Source organism: Branchiostoma floridae, chromosome 18 (genome assembly GCF_000003815.2).
Source record: "Branchiostoma floridae strain S238N-H82 chromosome 18, Bfl_VNyyK, whole genome shotgun sequence".
NCBI lineage: Eukaryota > Metazoa > Chordata > Leptocardii > Amphioxiformes > Branchiostomatidae > Branchiostoma > Branchiostoma floridae.
Window position 1 is genome coordinate 13,435,276 of NC_049996.1, and position 23,674 is coordinate 13,458,949.

Consider the following 23,674-nt stretch of genomic DNA (forward strand, 5'->3'; position numbering starts at 1 on the left):
TCTTTGAAGAATTTCACTTGTTCTGTCCTTTTGTTTGGTGAATAAAGGTTAATTAAACTTACGACATTATCGTTTACTCTACCATTTACCATTATGTATCTACCGTCTTGATCAAGAAGTGTCTGTTCTAAGTCTATATCTGCTTCAGGGTTAAAGAGCATCATTACTCCTTTCCCGTGAGCTGTGCCATGGCTAAAAACTATTTTCCCGCCCCATTCATTAGCCCAAAGTTTTTCATTTTCTTTAGCCGAGAAAGATTCCTGTAAAAAGGCTATGTCTGTTTTCTGGTTATGTATCCATCTAAATATTTTTTGTCGTTTCAGTTTGTTATTTAAACCTCTAACATTTAAGGAGATAAAAGTTAATTTGGACGTTAGAGAGTTTGATGAAGACATGTTAAAAGAGTTATAACAAAAAAAAATATCTAAGCATTAACAAGAGCATGACTTGATATGGATAGTAAAAACTAATACCGTACAGTCCTAGTTGTTGGCAGTCCCGCGATCAGAGATCACAAGTTTATCATACCGTATGTGAGCCACTTGACCTCGTTCTCTGGCTGCCCGTAGTGCTGGTAGTAAGTCTTTCCTCTTTTGTCTGATCCTTTCCGAGTAGTCTTCATTAATGTAGATCGATGTACCTTTCAGCAGTTTTGCGTGTCTTAATATGCTCTGTTTGTCCTTGAAGCGTGAGAACTTCACAACAATGGGGCGTGGTCGATCTCCTGGTCTGCCATTACGATGAGCCCGTTCGATTTCTATTGCGTCGGTGTTCAGACGCAACTTGGTCTTCAGTACTTCTTTAACCTTGACTTCAGATTGTTCCCATGTCTCCTTCTTGTCGTCTTTGATCCCATCGAAGATAAGATTGTTCCTTCGTGACTGGTTCTCGATGTAGTCCACTTTGTTTACAATCTCAGTCACTTCGTTGTTGTAGGTCAGGATGTCTTGTTCCAACTGTTTTATTTTGTCCACGTTCTTTCCACTTACCGTTTTCATGTCACCGAGCTCTCCTTGTGAGAAGTTCAGACTGTTTTTTAAATCCTGCATCTCTCTGACGAGATTATCCATCCTTTGATTGGTTGAATCTGTTATTATTTGTACAAATGAGCGGAAATTTTTTTCCTGTTGGTCCAGGAGATCTTTGTAGTAGATTTTTTGTTGTTCCAGCATCTCTTTCATAAAAGCTACACTAACGGGTACTTCCTCGTCCATGACCGCGTTAGTGTTTGTGTTTCTCTTTGGTGGCATGGTGGCGCTCAGGAGGTTGAACTAATCTAATTATCTCTCTCAAACTTGTCTCTAAGTGCAAAATACACAGTACAGCCCTTTCTTGGTTCTATATAGTTCACAATTTCGTTAAATAAGTGGATTTTACCGGTTTGTTGGAGAGATTTCGTTTCTTCGGTGTAGTGGTCCTGGATACGTTAATTGCACACACCGGCGTGCGTTGTCTGCACACGAACAAAGGACGCACTCTCCGCCCTCCCACCTATGCAGGTCTGTGATCCAAAATCCTGGAGAAACTGGTCCCGTCTCCCCAAAAATCTTCTTCGAAGTTGTACAAACTGTCTCTGCAACACTTCAACTCAAAAGTTCTCCTTTGGATGCGATAAATCACATAAAAAACTCATTCTTTGGAACAACATACGGAGAGACGTTGAATACCTGGCTTCTACCGTAAGCGCCACCTACCGATTCATTTGTTATACATATGGATTTCAAACATCAACTGTGTCAGATAACAGGCCTCTACTATAATGAAACGCCACTGCAAGTAGGATGATATAGTCTTGTTTGTACATTTTTATATGTAGTTTCTTGTCGTTATATCAAACTTAATGTCAACTTAAGAAAACCATCGGTTCTCATTTCTACTCTTGTTAAAGGTGCTGCTCATTTGTTGTTATGTTATCGTTGTATTTATCATTTTTTAAACACAATACAGGCCTAATGTTTTGTAAGGGTTCAGCCCACTGTAATTTAAAATAAAACGCGGGCAGTCAAAGAAAATTATTTTGAACTAGAGTTCGGGGACCTCATACCTCCATGAAATATTTATTGCTTTCTTGTGGATGGTATGTATGTTTATAGTTGATTGTATTTGAGAGTGAAAGTTATATATGTCCTAAGCAGACATAAATAAAACTACTGGGGGTTCCCCAAACAGCTGTCATAGAAATCACCTCACTATCTGCTTGCAGCTAAGCCCATTAACAAACACATAAAGCACGATGCTTGTTCCAATATATCTCAAATATAGGGGTGATTTCTGATATTATTACATCAATTATAACGACAGATACGGCTCCCAAAATCCCATAGATTCGAGCTTTCATCACACCCCACCAACACAACAAGTATGAAACCAATCCATTCAGCCATTCTTGAGTAATCTTGTACACAGACAGAGACACATAACACACCCAACCGACACAACAAGTATGAAACCAATCCACCCAGCCGTTCTTGAGTAATCTTGTACACAGACAGCCAAAACTCGGGGTTCCCCAAACAGCTGTCATAGAAATGACCTCACTATCTGCTTGGAGCTAAGCCCATTAACAAGCACTTAAAGCACGATGCCTGTTCCAATATATTGCAATTATAGGGGTGATTTCTGATACGTGCATCGTTTCACGACTGTGTACAGGCACACCAAACCATATGCGAATATCGCAAACGGGACATCAACTATAGTTGAAAAATCACAGACAGTAAGGACTCATTTTCCAGGACAAGCAATATGTCATACATATTAGGTAAAACTGCAACTGTATGCTTTGTCATAATATCACATACGAGAAAACCAAGGAACCAACCTGCATCGTAGGACGACTGTGAACACCGGGCACACCAAACCATATATAAATATCGCAAACGGGAGCAAAATATAGGTGCGGAAACCACAGACAGTAACCACTCATTTTCCAAGACAGGCATTATGTTCTACATACTGGGATAAATCGCAACTGTATGATTTGTCATAATATGACATATGAAAAAAACACTACTGCAATACAAGAAATACAATACAGGATACAAACACATCATCAACACAGCCAAAAGGACATGAAATATCCGACAACCAATACCTACATGTATGATACGGGGACAAGTTGATGCCCGATATATAATAATGCAAGTACTTACCAACACAACATCAGCATAAGCCACACGGACCACAAAATCTAACAGCGCGAACAAAGTATAACACACCAGGTCCCCAAAGGCACAAGTGGCTAAATACAAAGTTATTTATCATATTCAAATTGTCCAGCATCGGGAAACAGTTGCCCAGCATCGGGAAACAGTTGTCCAGCATACTAACGAAACTTCCGGGTTACGCAGCCCAAAACAGATGTTCTAGAATGTTGGGCTGGGCAAACAGGGGCACTAATGTGCCAACTGTTACAAATATTTGAAACGGTCCTAAGCAGACATAAATAAAACTAATGGGGGTTCCCCATACAGCTGTCATAGAAATCACCTCACCATCTGCTTGCAGCTAAGCCCATTAACAAACACATAAAGCACGATGCCTGTACCAATATATCTCAAATATAGGGGTGATTTATGATATTATTACATCGATTATAACGACAGATACGGCTTCCAAAATCTCATCGTTTCAAGCTTTCATCACACCGCACCAACACAACAAGTATGAAACCAATCCATCCAGCCGTTCTTGAGTAAACATCTACACAGACAGAGACACCTAACAGAAAATATAACCTCCATTCCATGACATTTCATGGAGGTAACAAAGTATAATGGAATTCCACAGCGACTGCTATCAAATGGTTTCATTCTGGTTGCCGTGTATAGCCCTTTAACACAATTGGGGCTATTATAAACCTTGATACTAAAAAAACAACTCAAATCTCGACAAATATATTTACACTATCCTTGGAAAAAGGTATGCAAAGGTTCGCTAATGAATATTTTCTACTAGATCAGGATATCAGAAATTGCTTGCATCATTACTAAGACAAGAGAAGAACTCAGAGTTATATCATTAATTATGTTTATGAAGCCAAGATTCTGTTTTCCTACAGATATTCTTCCAAAACGCAGGGAAAAGCTGGGGCTGTACCATGCTTTCTACGTTTCCAGCTTTTTGATATATATCGATTGGCCACAAAAGGGAAGGGCTTTTCTCAGGAACACGTCACATGTGAACATATCAGTAAAACGCTCGCTCAAACCGGGATCCAATGAAAACACAGATGACAAAGCATTTGGCTGTAGAATGCAACTTTTTGCTTGGCCGAAAGGCTATGCTTGTCATCGAATGAAACAATAAACACACAGGACTAAAACCGGCCGGGCCGCCTTGTGCAACTTAACCAAATAAGGTGAAACATCGGCCCATAGTTGTGTACACCTACGTAGCATGACGGGGAGTGAAAGGGCATTGGACGCTGAAAAGCGCAGGTGGAGTCCTGTAGGGGAATTTTTTATTCCCCATTTTAGACATGTTTATTGTATTTACAACGTTTTCATCTTGCGAACAGGGCATCGTTCATTTTACACGCCTTTTTCATTTTTTTTTTCAATTGAACTCAAAAGACGGCCCAACGTGCGGAGCGTTATGGTCGGACGGTCCGTGTGGGGAGGGGGCTCGCCTGAACCTGAATCGCTAGACTCGAGACCGGACCTGATAGGTACTGTACTTTATATAGGTACACAGCACTACTATATGGGGCACCTAATGACATACTATTGTATGTAAGAAGCTTGACAAAATGCCAGGGGAAAGACGTGAAAATGTTGCCTTTCTAGTTGTTTCTTTTCTTGCGATTTTTTTCTTTATTTTTCCTTCGCAAACATCCTGCATTTTTTTAGATATTGCCTTTGTAGTTAATCTGAAACAGTTTGAGGCCCGAAGCATGTCCCTAGACCTTATACAGTACTGACATAACACAATGAATGATGATGCATAGATAAATATGTCTGCATTTTTGTCCGCAAAGTTTGAAAGTAAAATGCAAAAATATTTAATGGAAAAATTTCGATATAACTAAACAACATAGTCCTGATGATAAGTATAAAGAGCACCTTACAAGAGTCTTACTGGTTACTACAGAATGTCGATCAGCAAGAGACCCACCTTCATTTCTCGAACGTTGTTGGTAATCTCTAGTGCAATCTTCGTCACAAGGATCTCCATTAACGTAGGATGCTGATTCTCTCTGTTGAACGGATGACATGTCGGACTGTGGGCTATAGGACAATGGCTCTGAGAGTAACTCGGAATGCGCGCTATACAACACCGGCTCTGAGAGTAACTCTTCGCCTGCTTCTGAGTTAAGCTCTCCCTCTGCCTGCGTATGATTGGCATTTGCTATCGCCTCGCCGGTATTGGCATCTGGACCATCAGCACCATGTACCTCCATGTCAGTAGGCTACTTTTGGGATTTAAACTGGAGCAAAAAATAAATAGAATTCTTCTTAATAGTTGTTTTTAAGCTGCGCTTGTAATTTGTGGACGTCGTGTGGCTGTTTCGTCACAACGTAAAAAAACAACTAGAATCAGACTTACATATGCTGTTATGTTGATTGTCTGCGTTTAACTTAATACATAAATATTACGACGGTTTTTCAAAATGTGAAGGTCTAACCTGTCCAGCCTCCACCAAAATTGTAAATAAAATAAATCCGTGTTTTGTTTTGAAATTAGAATTTAAGCAAATGTTAATACTTTTGTTGGGAGTGTTTCAAATCGTGGTAAACCTATCTTACTTGTTATTGCATGCTTTGATTGTCTGAAGCTACCCCTGTCTATTAAACCTGTAACCCTCGAAATGAATGCCCTGGTATGATTCCGACTGCACAACCACAAAAATCGTTCAGGCGTGCCAAGTGTATCCTAGCAAAATCTTTCAAATAAAAAGCACTACAGACGTACTTTATGGAATATACTTTATTACATTTTAAACACACATAAAAACACACGCAAGCGCGCGCGCACACACACACACACACACACATAATGGGAACGCCCAAACATGGCACGCGCCCTAAGCTTGGGTCTTAAATGGAAAAAGGGGTCCTACTGGGCACCTAAAAGACACCTTATGGCCCAGGGGCTCTTTTAGACCCGGTCGGTTTTTGTGATAACTAAAATTCGACTTAAAATGAATCCGGGGTCCGGTAACAAATTACATAACCATGGGGAACACCAAGGGTACCTCCGGTATCCGCCTGTCCATACCCAACTATGCACTGTTGTAGGGGCTACCCATCTGTTTCAAGATGAAATAAATAAATAAACTAGTATGTAATTGACTTACCCACCGTCAATGCCCTAACTACACCCATTTTACATTTTTCATATAAATACCTCATTTTACCATTGTTTCTATGATTGCTGTTATTGATTTTCTTATATTTGTTATTATAGTTGTTGATATTGATATTGGTATTACTACTATGGCACTACCATTCTCATTATTTATTACCCTTGTAATTTTTATCAATGTTTCCATTATTGGCTTTTTTATCATTTTTATCATTTTATATTTTGTACGGGAGGCAACTCGAAGATGTGTTTTACACCTGCTTTTGCCTCCCCATCAATTTTATTACTGTGTACGGTGAAGTTCAAATAAATGAATAAATAAAAAAGACAAAAAGATAAAGAGGGCTGAGAGAAAACTTTCATTTGTCATTATTTTCTCACTTTAAGTTACAATAAAAATTTAACGTACCAGGCGTCAAATATTTTGTTTACAACAATCCTGGCCTAGATGAGTGGCCTGAATGTATGCATGCGAAACTCGTTTCTATTGGCTGATAGAGTCTCACTCACACAGCAACTGAAACATGTTATGTGTTGAATAGGCCATACCAATTGAAAATCCAGTTTTTCTCATATTTAAACGATATAGCACTGAAGGAGTAATCATTAAGTCGTACATAAAACATTCGAAGTAAAAATCTGTACCTTAGGACAATGTAGTCAGTGGGTTTCCTTCTGTAACATGCTTCGATGAACAATAACCACGATTATAGATGAAATAATATAGTAAACTTTAATTTTTCTCCCAGTCCCATGTTTTAATGCTGTCCTCATGGTGATATTTGCTGAGAAACTTACGTATAAAATAATGAAATGAATGGGTTTGCGCTTACGATTATGGTAACAATGAATAACAATCATTTGAGCATGGTTGTTAATCCAGATGAGATGAAAGATGAGGGTGCAATAAAAACATGTTTTATCGTAGCACAAACAGTTCTAATCTATTCATTAGTCTACCAGAGCACCTGCTTATACCTTATGATTACGTGGAGCTGAAACGACGTGTTTTGTCCGAGTTTCTGTTTTTCCACACTGATTCCGAGTCAGCTTAGGCGATTCCAGGAAGATCATCAGCTGCCAAAATTTTGCTCAAGATGAACAGTAAGTGTCAAGTAATATTCAGATTTATTAAGTTTGGTAACTAAGGGATCAGGGATATTTGTTCCTCAAGTAAAGTGCTATTTTTGCAAAGAATTTTCATTTGTCGTGGCAGTCTCATATTTTTTATCCCGGCAATCTATTTATTATTTTAAACGTTTTTATCATTGTCATGATTTGTACTTGTAAGCACGTTCCAAGTCAATTCTAACGCAATTCCGTCATTAAACGTACGTGGTCCTGTACTGTTAATCATTGTAATTTACAATGGCGTATTATTAGAAAGAAAAAAAGTTTCCATCTTCTGTCCGCCTCTCCTACTACCACACCCTTGTTAAAAAGCAAAGACGTACGCTTTGACTTGCTTTCCGTAATACTAATAGCAACGGTGTTTCTATTACTGTATTGGCAAGAAGGAGCCATATGGTATTCAGCGAGGGTGGTGGATAGGAAAAACATTTAGCAGAGGGAGAGGGCATAGAAACATTTTGTTGACGGGGAGGAGGGCCAAGGAAAAAATCGGTCTACCAGCAAAATTTTAAACTTAAATGGAAGAAATGGCGTTTCAGATGGTCAGATTTTTCTGGACCTCCGCAAGGCAGCGCCTGAGGTCGGGGTTGGGGACAATGAAAAAATGAAGGGGGAGTGGACGGCACTTAAGCATCGCTCTTGAAAACCATTTTCACTTACAGAAATGCCATTTAACTCGAGATTAGTCTGCCAGCAAAATTTAACTTTCAAAATGCAAGAAATGGTGTTTCAGAGCTCGATCGAGGGTAAAGATTAACAAATGTCCTTGGTCCCTTTTGACCGGCCCCGCGCCTTTTGTGGTCGACTTCGTGATAATCGTATCTTTGTCGGTCAACACAATATACCCCTCAAACTGCAGAATATAGCTTTTTTTTAAAAGGGTAAAGTCGCCCTTAATACTTTTTGGTATAGAAATGTTATCAAACCAGCAAATTCGCCCATCAAAATGCCGGAAATTTTTTAAGAATTCTCTGTTCCGCACATGCATGATGAAAATTCCCTCAGTAATATTTCGCCCCCCATCCCCATATGAAATTATTTACCGACGTCCCTGTTGCCGCAACATAAAATGTTTTAGTACCCACTAGTACACACGCGCACACTCGACCTCGACCCTTTCTAACTTTGGGGAGAGCCATGGAAAAAGTGTTTTCTGTGATGAATTCAAAATGTTTTGATCAAGTTCTGAATTACTCTAAAAAATTCAGGGCGCGCGCAGCAAAGAACAATTTTGCCCATCCCGTCATTTTTGACCGACAAAATCGATATACAAAAATCGTGGTATTTTTTAAAGATCTCTTACAAGTCTGTTCCCTAACGACCGCCGGCAGCTAGAGAGAGGCGACCGGTCGAGCCCGCCGTGGGAAAATCGGCGTCACGCGTCGATGCCCCCCTCCCCATTACAGTTTTGGTTAGTCGCTGTTGTTTTTATTTGTCATTTTCCCCCACCTTTTACCTTTCAAAGTTGATAGGAGGGGAAAAGTCTTAGGGAAAAAAATGACATAAGGGGAGGGCCTGAGGACCGACCCCCTGAGGACAGAACACCCCCCTCCCCCCGATAAATACCGTACGGTCCCAAAAGCGGTTTAAAAAACACCACGGACAATGCAGTAAGAGGAGTTCCTTCTGTAACATGCTGAACAATAACAACGAATATAAATGAAAATGATATAGTACACTTTACTATTTTTTTGCTAAGTCCAATATCTAATGTTGTACTCCTGGTGATATTTATGTTGAGAAACTTAAGTAAAAATAACAATGACTTGAATAGGTGTGCACTTATAATTATGGTAAAATGAATAATATTCATCTGAGCATCGTTGGTTATCCAGATGAGATAAAAACTATTTGTGCTATAGAAAAAAATTCTTTCAGCATAGCACAAACAGTTTTAATCTATTCATTAGTCTACCAGAGCACCTGCTTACACCTTATGATTACGTGGAGCTGAAACGACGTGTTTTTTCTGAGTCTCTGATTCCGAGTCAGCTTAGGCAATTCCAGGAAGATCATCAGCTGCCAAAATTTGCTAAAGAATAACAGTAAGTTTCAAGTTATTCTGATTTATTAATTTTGGTAACTAACGGCTCAGGGATCCATTTTTACCTAAAGGAAAATGCTAGTTTTGCGAAGAAAGTCTTCCAATTGTTGTTGACCAATTTTTGTCATAGTATTTTTTTATAATTGGTGCTGAAAAGGTTTTTATTTGTCGTGGCAGTCTTGTACCCTAATATTTTATATCCAGGCAAACTTCTTCCAAATTATTTCAAACGTGTTTATCATTGTCGTGTTTTGTATTTGCAAGCAAGTTCCAAGTCAAATCTAACAAAATTAAACCATTTTGGCTGACAGGTTGAAACACTGTTACTTGTTTTTCAAAGTTAACCTCCAATATATACAATGCTGACAATGACAATACAGCTCATTAAAAAAACACAACTTGAAAATGCATTTTCCTTACGCGGTCCTGTACTGTTAATCATTTTAATTTACAATGGCTTATGATTAGAAAGGAAAAAAAATGCCATCTTCCACCCGCCTGTCCTACCATCACACTCTTGTTAAGAAGCGAGGACGTACAAAATGCACGCTTTGACTTTCTTTCCGTAATGCTAACAGCGCAAGTGTTTCTATTACTGTATTGGCAATAAGGGACCGTATGGTATCTAACGGGGGTGGCGGCTACGAAAAATATTTAGCAGAGGGAGAGGGCATAGAACAATTTTGTTGACCGGGGGAAATGGCCATGGAAAAAAAACCTGTCTAGCGTTTCGGAACTCGATCGACGGGAGATAATTTGCAAATATACATTAGTCCCTTTTGACGTAGCCGGCCCTGCGCCTCTGATGGTCGACATCGCGATAATGTGTTCGGGGGTGTCGGCCGCAACATTTTAAGCTGAAACCCTTCAGTATTTCCAAATGAAATGTCATTAATCTGAACTTTGTATGTCAGCAAATATACGCCTCAAACTGCAGAAAATAGCTTTTCTAAAAGAGAAGAATATTTCAACATTTTTCCGTACCTCCCTTGCGACGCCTCGCGCCAGACATGGTGTTGGGGACACCGCCACACCACACACCCCCTCCCCCCGCTAAATACCGTACCGCCCCAAAAGCGGTTTAAAAACCACCACGGACACTCCAGTTTCTACACACGGCAAATAAAAGTGAATCTAAATTCATTTACAGGATGTAAGATAATGAAAGGATTACAAATAGGACACTTTAAATGAATGAATGACCTATTAGGAACGATAGTCATTATCCTATGTTGTGCATCATTTTTTTTATACAAAGGCCCAACCGATTTGAATGTTTATTTGACATTCTTGGATCTAAAAAAAAAAACACTATAATATATCATAATTAGTCTGCCTTAATAGGATCAGACTTGTTTTTCTCACAACATAATATATTTTCACATAAATTGCTATTATAATAATAATCGTATGTTCTGCAAGGCTGATGGTCTTTCTTACGTTGGAAACTAGAATTAGTTGTCAGAATGAGATACATGTGTACATTTTTAAGCTCCTACTTAGGATCGTTATAAAGACTTTAATTTTTTTGTTGCATTGATTTCTTTATTTGTAGTCTGCATTGTCTGGTTCCCGTGTAGAACAAAGAGACGTCATAGATTCGCTGGTGATGATTGGAACTTGAGAGCAGACAAAAGGACAATCCTTAAACGGGCAATATTGCAAACTTTGAAAATACAGATAAGAAGACTCAGAAGTATAAATCCAAGGAACTGAATATGGCCGCTGGCTTGGGTATTTGCAAACATATTTTACAAATTGCTGGTGCATTTTGTAAACGATTTACTTGCAATATTAAAAAAAAATCATACATGGGTCGTAATGGTAGGTAATTAATAGCACCAGATTAAATAACATGAACTGCGAAGCTTTATTTTCCTTTGGCCTTGAATTTTCATTTGCGATTTGCAGAAATATTCTGCAGACACCAAAAGCAGTGACATACGTAGCTACCTTTCTTGTGATCATAACAGGAAAGTCTCTCTTTAATAATAAGATATATGGAAAATGTTATAACCCGCTTACGATCAAACATGACATGTTAAGTATGCAATATAGTCTAGTCCAAACATGGAATAAGATTTGGAAGACATGAATGTCTTCATTATTTGCTGTTGCAGCACCATTGGTTCGATAATTCACTTGTTAGAGGTTTTCCTTTCCTGTATATGCAAGAAAAAAAATCTGTGCCCAGGCTTTTCATTACTGATGTATGATCATTATACATAAATATGCTATGTTTGATATTTTCAAGTATCATAATGATTCTGCTACAAAAACCTAGATAATCTCTGATTAATGCTCATGCCGATAGGAAAATATTTCTAAGGAACCAAAAAGAAGTGGTCACAAATGAAGAAATCACTGGTAAATTCTTAACATTTGTTTTTCAAATGGTAGGTTGGCATTTTGATTCCATGGATATGTGTACCTAATAACATATAGATTTCATTTTATTTCAGCAGACACGATGAGCCAGGAAATCGAACAAGAAATCAATCCGATATACGTTACAAACCATGGGGAGTCAGATGGGTTGGAAAGCTCATTGCAAAATGAAAACAATCCAGATCCCAATTATGTAGCTGGCAATGAACCTGTACGTATGAGCAGCCGTACACGTCAGCCCGATACCACAATTGACCATCATCATCATACTGCAGAAAATAGCGATATCCCCACAGGAGACACTGATATATATTCCGTATCCGATGGGAACAACACAGAAGAGTCTGCCATGTACACTGCCTCTGCCGAAAATGATGGAGAAGCTAATGATGTCGGACACATAGACGAAGAATCAATGTCATGGAAGAAGGCAGTACAGTTCCTGTCAACGTCAACACCAAAACAGGTGCTCACAGATCCCATCATGACACTGCAGATGATAGTGCTCATGGTGGTACCTGGCATGATGACCTCTCTGAAGGTATCGACATTGAACCATATGCGGTTTCAGATATGTTTGAAAATGAAACATACACAGCTGGAAAACCAGACTGTGGATCTACTGCACAGGATCACCACAAGATGCAGTCCTCAAATACGATGGGCGGAGCAAACGATGACTCTAAGAAAAACACTGGTGTAGACACGTACGGAGCAGACATTCCGCAACAAGCTTCAGATGATAACAGCCATGACCCTGATGCTCACAGGCTTCGAAACCCCTTAGTCGCAAAAATATTTGGAGGTAAGATGGCTTAGGCCACAGCAAGTAAATTTTATGGATTTTATGGAAATTTTATCAGCGCAATCTGCAGAGCATGTCATCCATAAAATTTACTTGCTGTGGCCTTACGTTAACTTGTTGTGATTTTATGACATTATATAGACTTAGGTCTATGTGGACCTTGTTTTCATAAATTTCCTATTTGTAATAATCTCTTCATCTACCTTTCATGCATATATTCGCTCTATATACATTTTATTCTAACAACGTGCAAGATGTTAGACTAGTGGGTGATTTCATCACTTAAAGTAAAATCTAGTCAATTCCTATTCCATTCTTTCATTGAAGTTGTATTAGTTTGTTTACTTCATCAAATAGCAATTCTTGTGTTTGTTTCAGGTAATATGGATATAATGTATGGGCTTTAGTTACTGCACTAGACATTATGCCAAACTGTTAGTCATGCATGCACGGCCGTCCTCTATTATTGCGGCCACCGGCAAACAGTGCACCTCAATGTTATTAGGAAAATACCCCCTGGCACCCCTTGACCCCCACGTTCTTCGGGGGTTCTGTTGCCAGCTGTAAGGGAAACATCTATTGTTTTATTTATGTCGTGCCCACCTGAGAAAACCCATTTTCTTGATGCAAAATGCACCAGAAGTTGAACAAATTTGGTGCCCTCGAACAAAAAAGTGTTGCAAATGTTCCAATGTCCGAATCAGGTATTCGAATTGCCAACCGTGCCACACGCACGATCGGCCCGTTCGAAATGGTTCGATTTACTCAAAGAAAGCCTGTGTGATACGCCTTTTGAATCTGTGCGATACGGGGGTTATGGCCCGGTCCGGAACACCCGTATCGAACGTTTTCGCGTCACAGGTATGACGAAACGTTGATTATCAAACAGACTGTTTTGCAGGGTATATTTATCGCTGGTTTGCTGCATTGGCGGTTTTCCTGATATTAAGCATCGTTGTGGGAGCGATCACCGCAGTATTCGTCAGAGGAGTCTACCACAACATCCAATACACTCAAACGGTAAGGTCAACAACACCCATTCTTCAAATGATTTACGTATCAAGTAACTCTCAAAAAAATCAAAACAGACTAATGATAATGAAAGAAATTTATTGTAAATCTATGCTCAAACAAGCCAAGTACATGTCTTAGCGATAAGACACAATTAAGAAATGTGTTATATTTCTACATCTACAGAGACTAATATATGCAGATATGTACAGTATCAACCCCTTCTTCTCAAGACAGTTGTAAAGATATGAGCAGATGTAATCAATAATAAATGATTTATCTAGTTACATAAGGAATATTAATGTTTCCTTACTATTCATATAACGGACGTTATGGAAGAAATCTTATTTGCAATCCAAGAGAATGTTTCTTTCGATGGTGTATAAAGTACAGCCCACAATAAAGTGACACTCATCGTCTGTTAATGGTCATTAATGGTCAGCTAACATTAATTGTGTTGCTGTTTTTTGTTTGTTCAGGCTAGCCCCATACAAAACATCAACATTTGCAGTACGTTCAGTGTACCGGAACTGACTCGTGCTCCTAAAGCTAACATCGGGAGCTCTGATGGTAATGGCCAACCTACCAGTGGCAGTATTAATGGTACAGACCCATCCAGTCTTGGCAGTAACCATGGTACCGAACCATCCAGCCTTGGGACCACTGATGGTACCAGCCCACCCATCCTTGAGGGTAACCGTGGTGACAAAGTACCCAACCCTGTAAGCATCAAAGGCATCAAACCAACAGTCCACATAGGTAAGTATTATTAAAATACAATAAGCGTTAGAAAAAAAAATCATAGCTATGAAATACATAATGCAAAAACTACTTACACAACTGGATATGTTTTTGAACAGTCCTTGGATAAACTTGGATACCAGGATGTCTAACTTTCATCAAAATATGAAAGACATGTGTTGTGTATGTGAATTATCTGGAGGTTAACATTTTTTACAATGTTATTACAGTTTCTACCTTGTAACAAAAAAGCGTACTTACACGATATTTACTACAATGCTTATATTGTCTTCCAAAGTTGGATATTCGATAATTCCTCTTCAAACCCATTGATTTTTTATCTCGCATGTCCTTATATTTCGTTACATCTTCCACAGAGTTTCTAACTGGATTGCTACTACACGCCGATGTATGCATTAGCAGCACTCCAGTTAGAATCTCTGAGAAAGATGTCTGCCAGGCATCTACGCGTATGCAGATAAGAAACACTGGTTGTGAAAAAGAATTCTACAATGTCCTACATTTTACAAAGATGATGAAATTTGTTTAAGATATCTTCCAGTGTATAATTCAATTAACCTCTGTGGTCAAACAGGGTTCTAAGCATTCAAAATATGAACGATGCCTGAGACGGAATTTCATAAATAGATTCATAAACACTAAAGTTTCATTGAAGTTGTAATTATCTAATATTTCGCAAACTGTTAACATCACTTACAGCAGTTTGCTTTAAATAAGTTTGACGTTTGATGAAATGATGCTATCACCGATACAGAAAGAGCCTGCCAGAGAAAGACATTGCGTTTGTCTTGTGCAGCAGACAGGCTGCTCGTGATCGACGGTGCTTTCTACGGACGGAGGACCAAGTGGGGCCGCTGCAGCTGTAAATTGTTCCGTCGCTGTAACACCAAGTGTCAAGGAAACTACAACAGGTAAAAACATTTGTATTCACACCCCTAGTGGCCCTCCGATTGCATTCATACCCTCCTACAAGTAATTGCCTCTATATTTTTTCTTAAGTCATGGTTTTTGTTTAAAGTCTGATGATCAACAGATCTCCCTCAGTATGGCAAGCGCAAAAGACCTAAAAATCGACAATAGTGACGAATTTTAGGTGATAATAAAATAGTTACACTTGATCTGGTACAGTGGTCTACAATCTACGATTTTGGCTGATGACGTCATTAAATTATGAAACATCTACTAATATACTATACTTTATTCATGTAATAAATTAGCAATAATGTGGAAAAAAAATTAAAGATATATTGTTAGAACTGAACTTAATGTTTTTCGTCAAAAATACCTGTCAACAAAAACTTTTCAAACTGTTTAAAATTGGTACCAACTAAATTTTAAAAAAAGTCACCGAACTTTTTGGCTCTAGCGTAGGCCGTTCGACGTTATGCGACAAGTTGGTACAGGCCGCCAAAGCACCCCCCGCCCCGTCTGAATAGGATTAATCTGTGTACCATTGAAGCTTAGATATCTTCTATCGAGATTTTCGAAAGATCGTCTTGTTTATGATCATGATTTGCACATATCTTTGCGTTTTGAACTTTCATCTGTCTCGGTGCATGGCATCTTTTCATATTACCCTTAAGGTGTTCAAACAAGTCAATTCAGTAACAAGCTTTCAATTCAAATTAGTTTTAATGTGCCATTACTAACCTTGTATATGAAATTGTTTCTTGTAATAGCCCAACCTCCATCAGCCCCCATACCTCTGTAATGCGTAGATGTCAGGGCTTACAATCTTGCAGCGTACCGGCGATTAACCTTAACTTTGGAGACCCCTGTCCAAGTACAGAGAAGTACTTGGAGGTAGAATACCACTGCGAAGGTCAGCATACGTTTCTATTTTTTCCTATACGCGTAGGACTACGTAAAATGTTAAGGTAGTCCCATGAGGCCAGGTGGTAAATGTGTTACGACGCACGCGTGGGTGTCAGGAACTCAGGTAATATGTCAAAGTTGAAGGCCCTCAGACGTCAAATGTCCGACGTCTCTATTATTGTTTATATTTGTGTAACAATGTTCGGAACGTAATGGCGCCTGCAAAATGCCCAGAGTTTCTGACACCCGCGCGTGTCTACGCGCAGTATTGGTAGCCGCCTTACGCCTATAAGGTCGTCTATCATTGCCTGGATTCGGCCCACCACACAGAGCAAGTCGCACATGTTGAACTGTCACATCGCTATCTCACAACAATGTCCCACATGTTGTACATCAGTGTAAAGCTAAAAAAAACGCTTGTTTCAAACATAGATGTTCATTCTTTAAACATTGCCTTGCGCGCGTACGGAAAACACTGCTAAGCACATGTATATTGGTAGCATGCGACTTATTACCCGAGGAGGTAATCAGTCCCGCATGATGCAACTACGCACGCGCGGAAACAAAATCCAACAATTCGTGTACAATTCTGGGAATTCTTTCCAAACGGACGTAGACGGGCCCTTGAAGCATCTCCAAAAAAAAGTATCTAATATGTACAGTACTAATTGCTTTACTTTGTTTCACAAACAGAAATGAAAGATATGGTCACGTTCGGCGGGGCTGGAAAAGGTCCTGGTCAATTTCTGACTACAGGAGGACTGGCCGTGTCCTCGTCCAACGAGGTATTTGTGGCTGACGTGAAAAAGAAAAGAATCCAAGTCTTTAACATGAAGGGAATTTTCCTACGCAGTTTCTCCACAAGAAACATGAAACCACAGGACATCTCTATAGACAGCAACGATTCCCTATGGGTCGCAATGCACAGAAAACCCCCCAAGCAACCTTTTTATGAAAATGCCGTCACTCAGTACAGCAAAGAGGGACATGTCCTTGCCACATTTAAGTGCAGTGGAAACTTTCTAATCTATGGGATTGCCATAGACAAGCTTTCCGACAAAATCATACTTGCAATGACACGCTATTCGGGTAGAAAACGGCACGCAGAGGCCGTGTGGTTAAGTGGTACTGAAACAACATGTAACATGAGCAGGTTTGGGTGGACAAAAGAGGGATATTTGCCACAGTATGTTACAGTTGACAAGAAAGGGAACATCTATATTGTTCATAAGGTAAACGATAATGTCTTAAAGTATGATAAGAATGGTGTCTACCTTTCCCGTTTCGGTGGTCGAGGTAGTGAAGCTGGAAAATTGTTTTTCCCCTCGGGAATCTGTGTGGATAGTTTGGGTCGCATCATTGTGGCTGATAGATGGAACAGTCGGTTGGAGATGTTCACACCTGATGGACGCCATATCCGTACTGCAGCCTATATGTCGAAACCAGAGCATATTGCTGTCGGTGTGGATGGGCAGCTTGTTGTGGCAAATAAGGATCACTTTGTAACCATATTTCTCTAGCGCTCTTTACTTTCTGTTGTCACCTTTGCCGTTTTAGTTGACTTGCGTAGTGTCGTAGTCTACATAGACTGACTGACAGTAGTAGTAGAAGTAGTTTACTTGTCAACCGGAACTGGGTTTGTAAAATAAAATTGCTTAGATTCATTCTTAAAAAAAAAAAAAAACTAAATGTGGAAAACTAGCTCCGAGTTTGCAAAATATAAAATCTCTTGTTTTTGTTCTAGACCATCTAGAACTTTCTGTAGATCGTGAAATTTGTCCTGGAGAAAGAAAAAAAATGATGTTTTATATTTATTTTATTATTTTATATGTTATTTATTTATAGATTTTTGCAACTGACTGCATATAATTTTGCATATATGTCTAACATATATTTATTTCAAATTGGATGTAAAATTTGTTTTAACATGCAACTTTACATGTATTATTGAGCTGTAGATTTTTGCAACTGTATTTTTATGCTGTATATAAAACGTCTAATTTCGACGATTTCTTAGTGGTAAGATAGGTCCGGAAAACAACATAATTTCATCGTCAATGGGGGAGAAATTGACCCGTTTCTATACGCCATAAGCCAAAATTCTCATTATTTTTTGGGGGAAGAAAATTAATTTTTATTGGTTTTTGCATTGCCAGGTACAAAGTGAAACTGCCAAAATTTCATCTTCTAGCAAAATGGAATTGAACAATATATTTTTTTCAGGCTTTAGCGTATTTCAACCTAGTATGCAAAGTTATATATGGAGGCTAAATGAGCTTGACTCAACCATTCAAAAATGCGATAAAATTAACAACAATATCATGTAGCCAAAATTGAGTTAAAATGACAAAAGAATCTTCTTCACAAGGATATATTCTGGGGGATTTCAAGTTAGAGCGGAAGAACTTTCCACTGAAAATGGCCTATCTATACTATGATACAGGCTCTTATATAGGCACCCTCTTTTCCGACCTAGAGGTCATTTTGGTGCATGACGTCGAATAACTCTGGAAAATCCAAGATGGCCGCCGCATTTAGAAATGACTCTTATCTTTTAATTCAATTTAGCCATAAAACAACATGAAACATTTACGCAGAAAGAGGCTTTAGCAAGGGATATAGGAAAGGAAACCTTGAATCAGACCTCACATTCAATTTCGTATTGTTGTATCTGTATCTGTATCTTTATAGCCGGTGTGACAGCGATCTCGCCCCCCCGGCGATCTCGCCCCCCCGGGGGGCGAGATCACTAGCGTTTTCGCCCCCCTTTAGCGTTTTCGCCCCCCCCCCCCCCAGAGCAGCTGGCTACTACATATTACAGGTGCGCTACCTGGTACTATACTGCACCTGAGGAGTAACGTATATGGTGTGTTACCTGGTACCTATATGGCACCTTATTACCGTACCGTAAGATGTCATACCTCGAAAGTCGATATTATATTGTTCGGTGCAAACATGACATTGAAATGAAAAAAGACAATTTTTGCAGCTGAGGTGGCATAATACAGTGCTACTGCGAACGTATAAATCAACACCGTCTATGGTACGGAATACGTCAGTTATATGTTTTCAACTTGTCACAGTGTTTTCTTTCTTGTGCTGGAAACATTTCCAAAGCACTAACAAAAAGACATGTGAATAATAGTTTCTCATTATAAACACTATCTACGCGCAAGTTGATATAGCTGTTGCTAAATGCTACACAAACACTGGTAAAGTACCTGTCTTAAGAAACACGGGTAAATGCATCAGTTCCTAAATACTAGAAAAGACAGTCATGTTGGAGGTGAAGATATCCCTTGGCCAGGTGCATATACCAAAATGTGCGTTATTCTAATAAATATCTAATATTTGCATAATTAATAAGACATTACATAGTTCTTTTGTGGTCACTTCATTGTAGAGACTTCATATTGGAGATATATAGGTTGCTTGAGGACAGGTGAATACAATGAAATATATCTTATGTCAAGACTCAGGTATATGCAATAATGGGAATACAAGGGACCAAACCCTCCTTGTCTGAAACAAGTTCAACTATCTTATTACCATGTAATTACGTTAATATTGATACTATGAATGGAGTTATGTATCAAACTCGTGTACTTATATCATTCTGAAACTACATTTTGTGATTTATACCAATCAACTTCTAAAATGTCATGTAAACCCGTTTTTTTTTTGGGGGGGGCGAAATCGCTAAAGGGGGGCGAGGTAGGGGGGCGAGATCACTAGCCGGGGAGGGCGAGATCGCTAGTGATTTCGCCCCGGGGGGGCGAGATCGCTAGTGATTTCGCCCCCGGGGGGGCGAGATCACGGGGGGGCGAAAACGCTGTCACACCGGTATAACCGCCCTTTGGCGTAACACTCCAGTTGTAACAGAAGAGCAGTGAACACTTATGGAAATCTGTATTGGCGATAATATAAAAATAGGCAAGTTCAGGGTGTCATAATCTCATCCGTGAACATTCCATGTCATAAGAACTCACCCCACACAGCAGCCCGCTATCTCAAGTGTCTAAAAGTCTGGTTTAAAAAAAATACGACCAGCGGAAGTTGCCGCAACCTTCAAATATCCCGCCATCTTGGATTTTCATTACGTCATTTAAGGTACTGACCACTTCAAATTAGGGGTCAGCACAGGTCTAAAAAAATGGACCAAAACCTTGTTTTTTTGCCTTACCTGAACGTCTGCACCCTACGCTGTCTCACCAATATGAAATGTTTCTTACGTTTTTCTGTTACAAGTCAAAAATAGGCTAAAATACTATACTAAAATACTGCGGCTGCGTCAATTAGGGCCATTGCCCAGTAGGATGACTATTTGAATATATGTATAGTTCAGTTATGCGATAATCAAGTAACAGATATCATGTAGCAAACTTTGAATTACTGTAGTGATTGAATTAGACATAATGTAAGAATCAAGCTTTAGAAAGGTAATATTTATAGACAAGAAACTATGATATACCCGTAATTTACGTTCATGCAAGTGAATTCCGATAATAGTACAATCCTCCATATATCCACAACGATTTTCTTCATTATAAAGTAAAAATTACTACTCCAATCCATTTCGTAACTTCCTTTCACGTGTTGATCACACCTAGTCCTCGTGATTGCTTGCCCGTTGTAAACACCTGAAGACTTCTACTTTATTCCCTTGTATTTCCCTTTATTGCCTTTACGTGTAGATCACGCCTTGTCCTCGTGATTGCTCACCGGTGGTAAACACCTGTGTTACCCGAGAAATTCTATAATTTGCTAGTTCCTTCCTGTAAGTGTAACCACTTCCTCGAATTACTTTCTATATAAAATTTACATTTATATAACGTCTTTCTGGAGTGAGAGAAGCAGCTTGAATTAAAACAAGTGCTTTTGAAAAAGCTGACGTTTGCCATTTATAGTGTGTCTTACAAGCTATATTGGAGATTTAGGAAGGAGAGGTAAAGTTGTTGTGAGGTTTTGTGGAAAGATGTATTTTTGGAGGTTTGAAATACTTGATTTGTAATTTTCTTTCGTTTAATAGAAGCAAGAAGATGGAAAATTAATATATCAATAATATGTTAACATATGTTGATTTTTCATTATTTACTTTGAGTGGATTGCTTTGGTCAAAAAAAGAATATGGAATGGTGAGTATTCATATCAAACTTGATTGTAAATGACACTTGAAGAGTAACAACAATGGCATATTGAAGACAAATCTAAAATCATGTGTTGTGTTAAAGAGGTAAGGTCTTTCATTGCGGAATGTTTTTCAAATGTAAAATTGACATGTGTAATGTAAGATGCCATTTCAAGTTGGGGCCAACAGAATGAAATAAACGTTGAACAATATGAGAAGTATAATGTTTTTTTTGTTTTTTTGTTTTGCTATCAGTTCAGTTTGAAATAGTGTCAAAAATTGGAAGATACAAGTAATATTATTTCACTTGATATAGGATCAATTTGTTTAATTCTATCCAATTTGAAATTGAACACAAGGGTAATGATATCATGGTATACATATTACATGGACAGATACTGTTCGCTATGGGTACAACTGTAAAGTAGCCTGGACTGGAAGCTGGACCGTATATCCCCTTTACATGAGAAGGAATGGGTCAGAATGCCATCAGAACAAGAGTTCGCAGACCTCAGGCCTGCATGAAATTTATTGGGTATTCGTCCGTGGTTGCGTGGTTAGAAAAGTGAGATTTTTACCGTGTTGGTTGTGCACCATGCAAAAGTCTGAAATTCCATTTTCGCAATGTGTAAGTTTGGGCATGGATGAACCTTACTTATTTTGGATTTCTTAAGCATGTAACCAACCACAGTACCTTGAAGTTGTTGAGACGACTTTTCCTACCTTTTTCTGTCTCAGATGGCCCATGTAGTTATTCTGTCACATATGATATATTCAGTACTGATATCTTCCTTTTTCAATGTACTGACTTAATGCAGCTGCTAAAAGTGCCAAAAAAATGTCACATTCAATGTCAAGTTCAAGCACCAGGAGGCCCAAAATCGAACCTAAGTGTCAAGCAACCACCCCCAACCCACGTACCAAAAATCGTCTTGCTCGCACCATCCGCTCCCAAGATACAGCGCCCTAAATCCCCAGCTTCCAAAAATTCCCACGCCCCTGAAAACCATACCTGCATACATGTAGGTAATGACTATTGTCTGTCTATTGCTGGGTATTTGTAGTGCATTATAGATATTCTCACTGAACTTCAGTTATTCAATTCTCTATCCAATGAGATTAGAATTGTTTGAATGATGCTATAATGTTGTATAATTATATTATAATTATAATATATTATAATTATATTATAATTATACTGTCGTACAGATACACTTTGGATGCTGTTTGACATTTTTTTTCACTTGAAATACATGTTGAAAGTTTAGTATAACAAAACATTTGGGACAAACACAGGAATGGGGACAAATGTCTGGAAGGCAGTGATTATTTCTAATATGCACTACAAATACTCAGGAATATACAAAGAATAGTCATTCTGACACAAGTATGATTTTTTAACTCAAATATTTAAGAGTTCAAGACTGGTAACATTTATCTAATCAGCATGGAGCAAAGAATCACCAACACAAAGCAAAACACCCTTCAAAGTCCCACACTGCCGTTATCAGAGATTTAACATGAATACGTCAAGGCAAAATAGAGACAAAATTATCGTATATAGTGCATTCTACAGCAAAATTATATTTTTTATATGCATTCCATATATACAGCAGGTAAATAGTTGCAATTATAATAGATTCCATTGTCTTTTTTCAAAGTTTGGTTGGCCCCATTATAAGGGCATAGCCCTTTGTATTTAAGGTACACGGTATTTAGTATGGTTGAAAAATTAAATAAAACGAAAAATTAGATAATTCAAACAAGCTTAAGGTCTTAACAACGCGACGTGACAACGTCATTATGATGTCATTTATGTAAAATTCATTGGATTAAACAATAAAAAAGTATTCCCTTGAACAATAAAAAAAGGTGTACCCTTGAACAATAAATAAGCTATACCATGAAAAACGTTATGGGATGTAACACAAATTTAACAGAAAAAGAAGGAATCTTGATATTAGTATCTCATACGACTTCTGTTTTTGATAAAAGCAACGGCAGCAGAATCAATCGTTTTTTGTGGGTGGGATATGCTATAATCAATGAGCCATCTTGGATTTATAAAATGCATTGCTTTAAACAAAAATCTCCAAAACTCAACAAAATGAAATGTTCGTTTGAAAATTCTTTTCCAGAAAATATACCCGGTAAAGAAACTTTTCGTAGTGGATTATTCCCGAGCTGAAGATATGGTGTATCATCTTTGGTTGTTACCACTGACGTCATCGAATTAGCCTGATTTATGGATACTTTCTGAAAGTTACTGTTACATACTATATGC

The 23,674-nt window shown here is 38.6% G+C and overlaps 1 protein-coding gene across 1 annotated transcript; it reads right to left on the reverse strand.

Moving 5' to 3' along the window:
- Positions 1-482: 482 nt before the first annotated feature.
- LOC118405427 lies at positions 483-1,250 on the reverse strand. Its single transcript, XM_035804926.1, has one exon. The coding sequence runs from the start codon at positions 1,248-1,250 to the stop codon at positions 483-485; it is 768 nt and encodes a 255-aa protein (XP_035660819.1).
- Between the last annotated feature and the right edge of the window lie 22,424 nt (positions 1,251-23,674).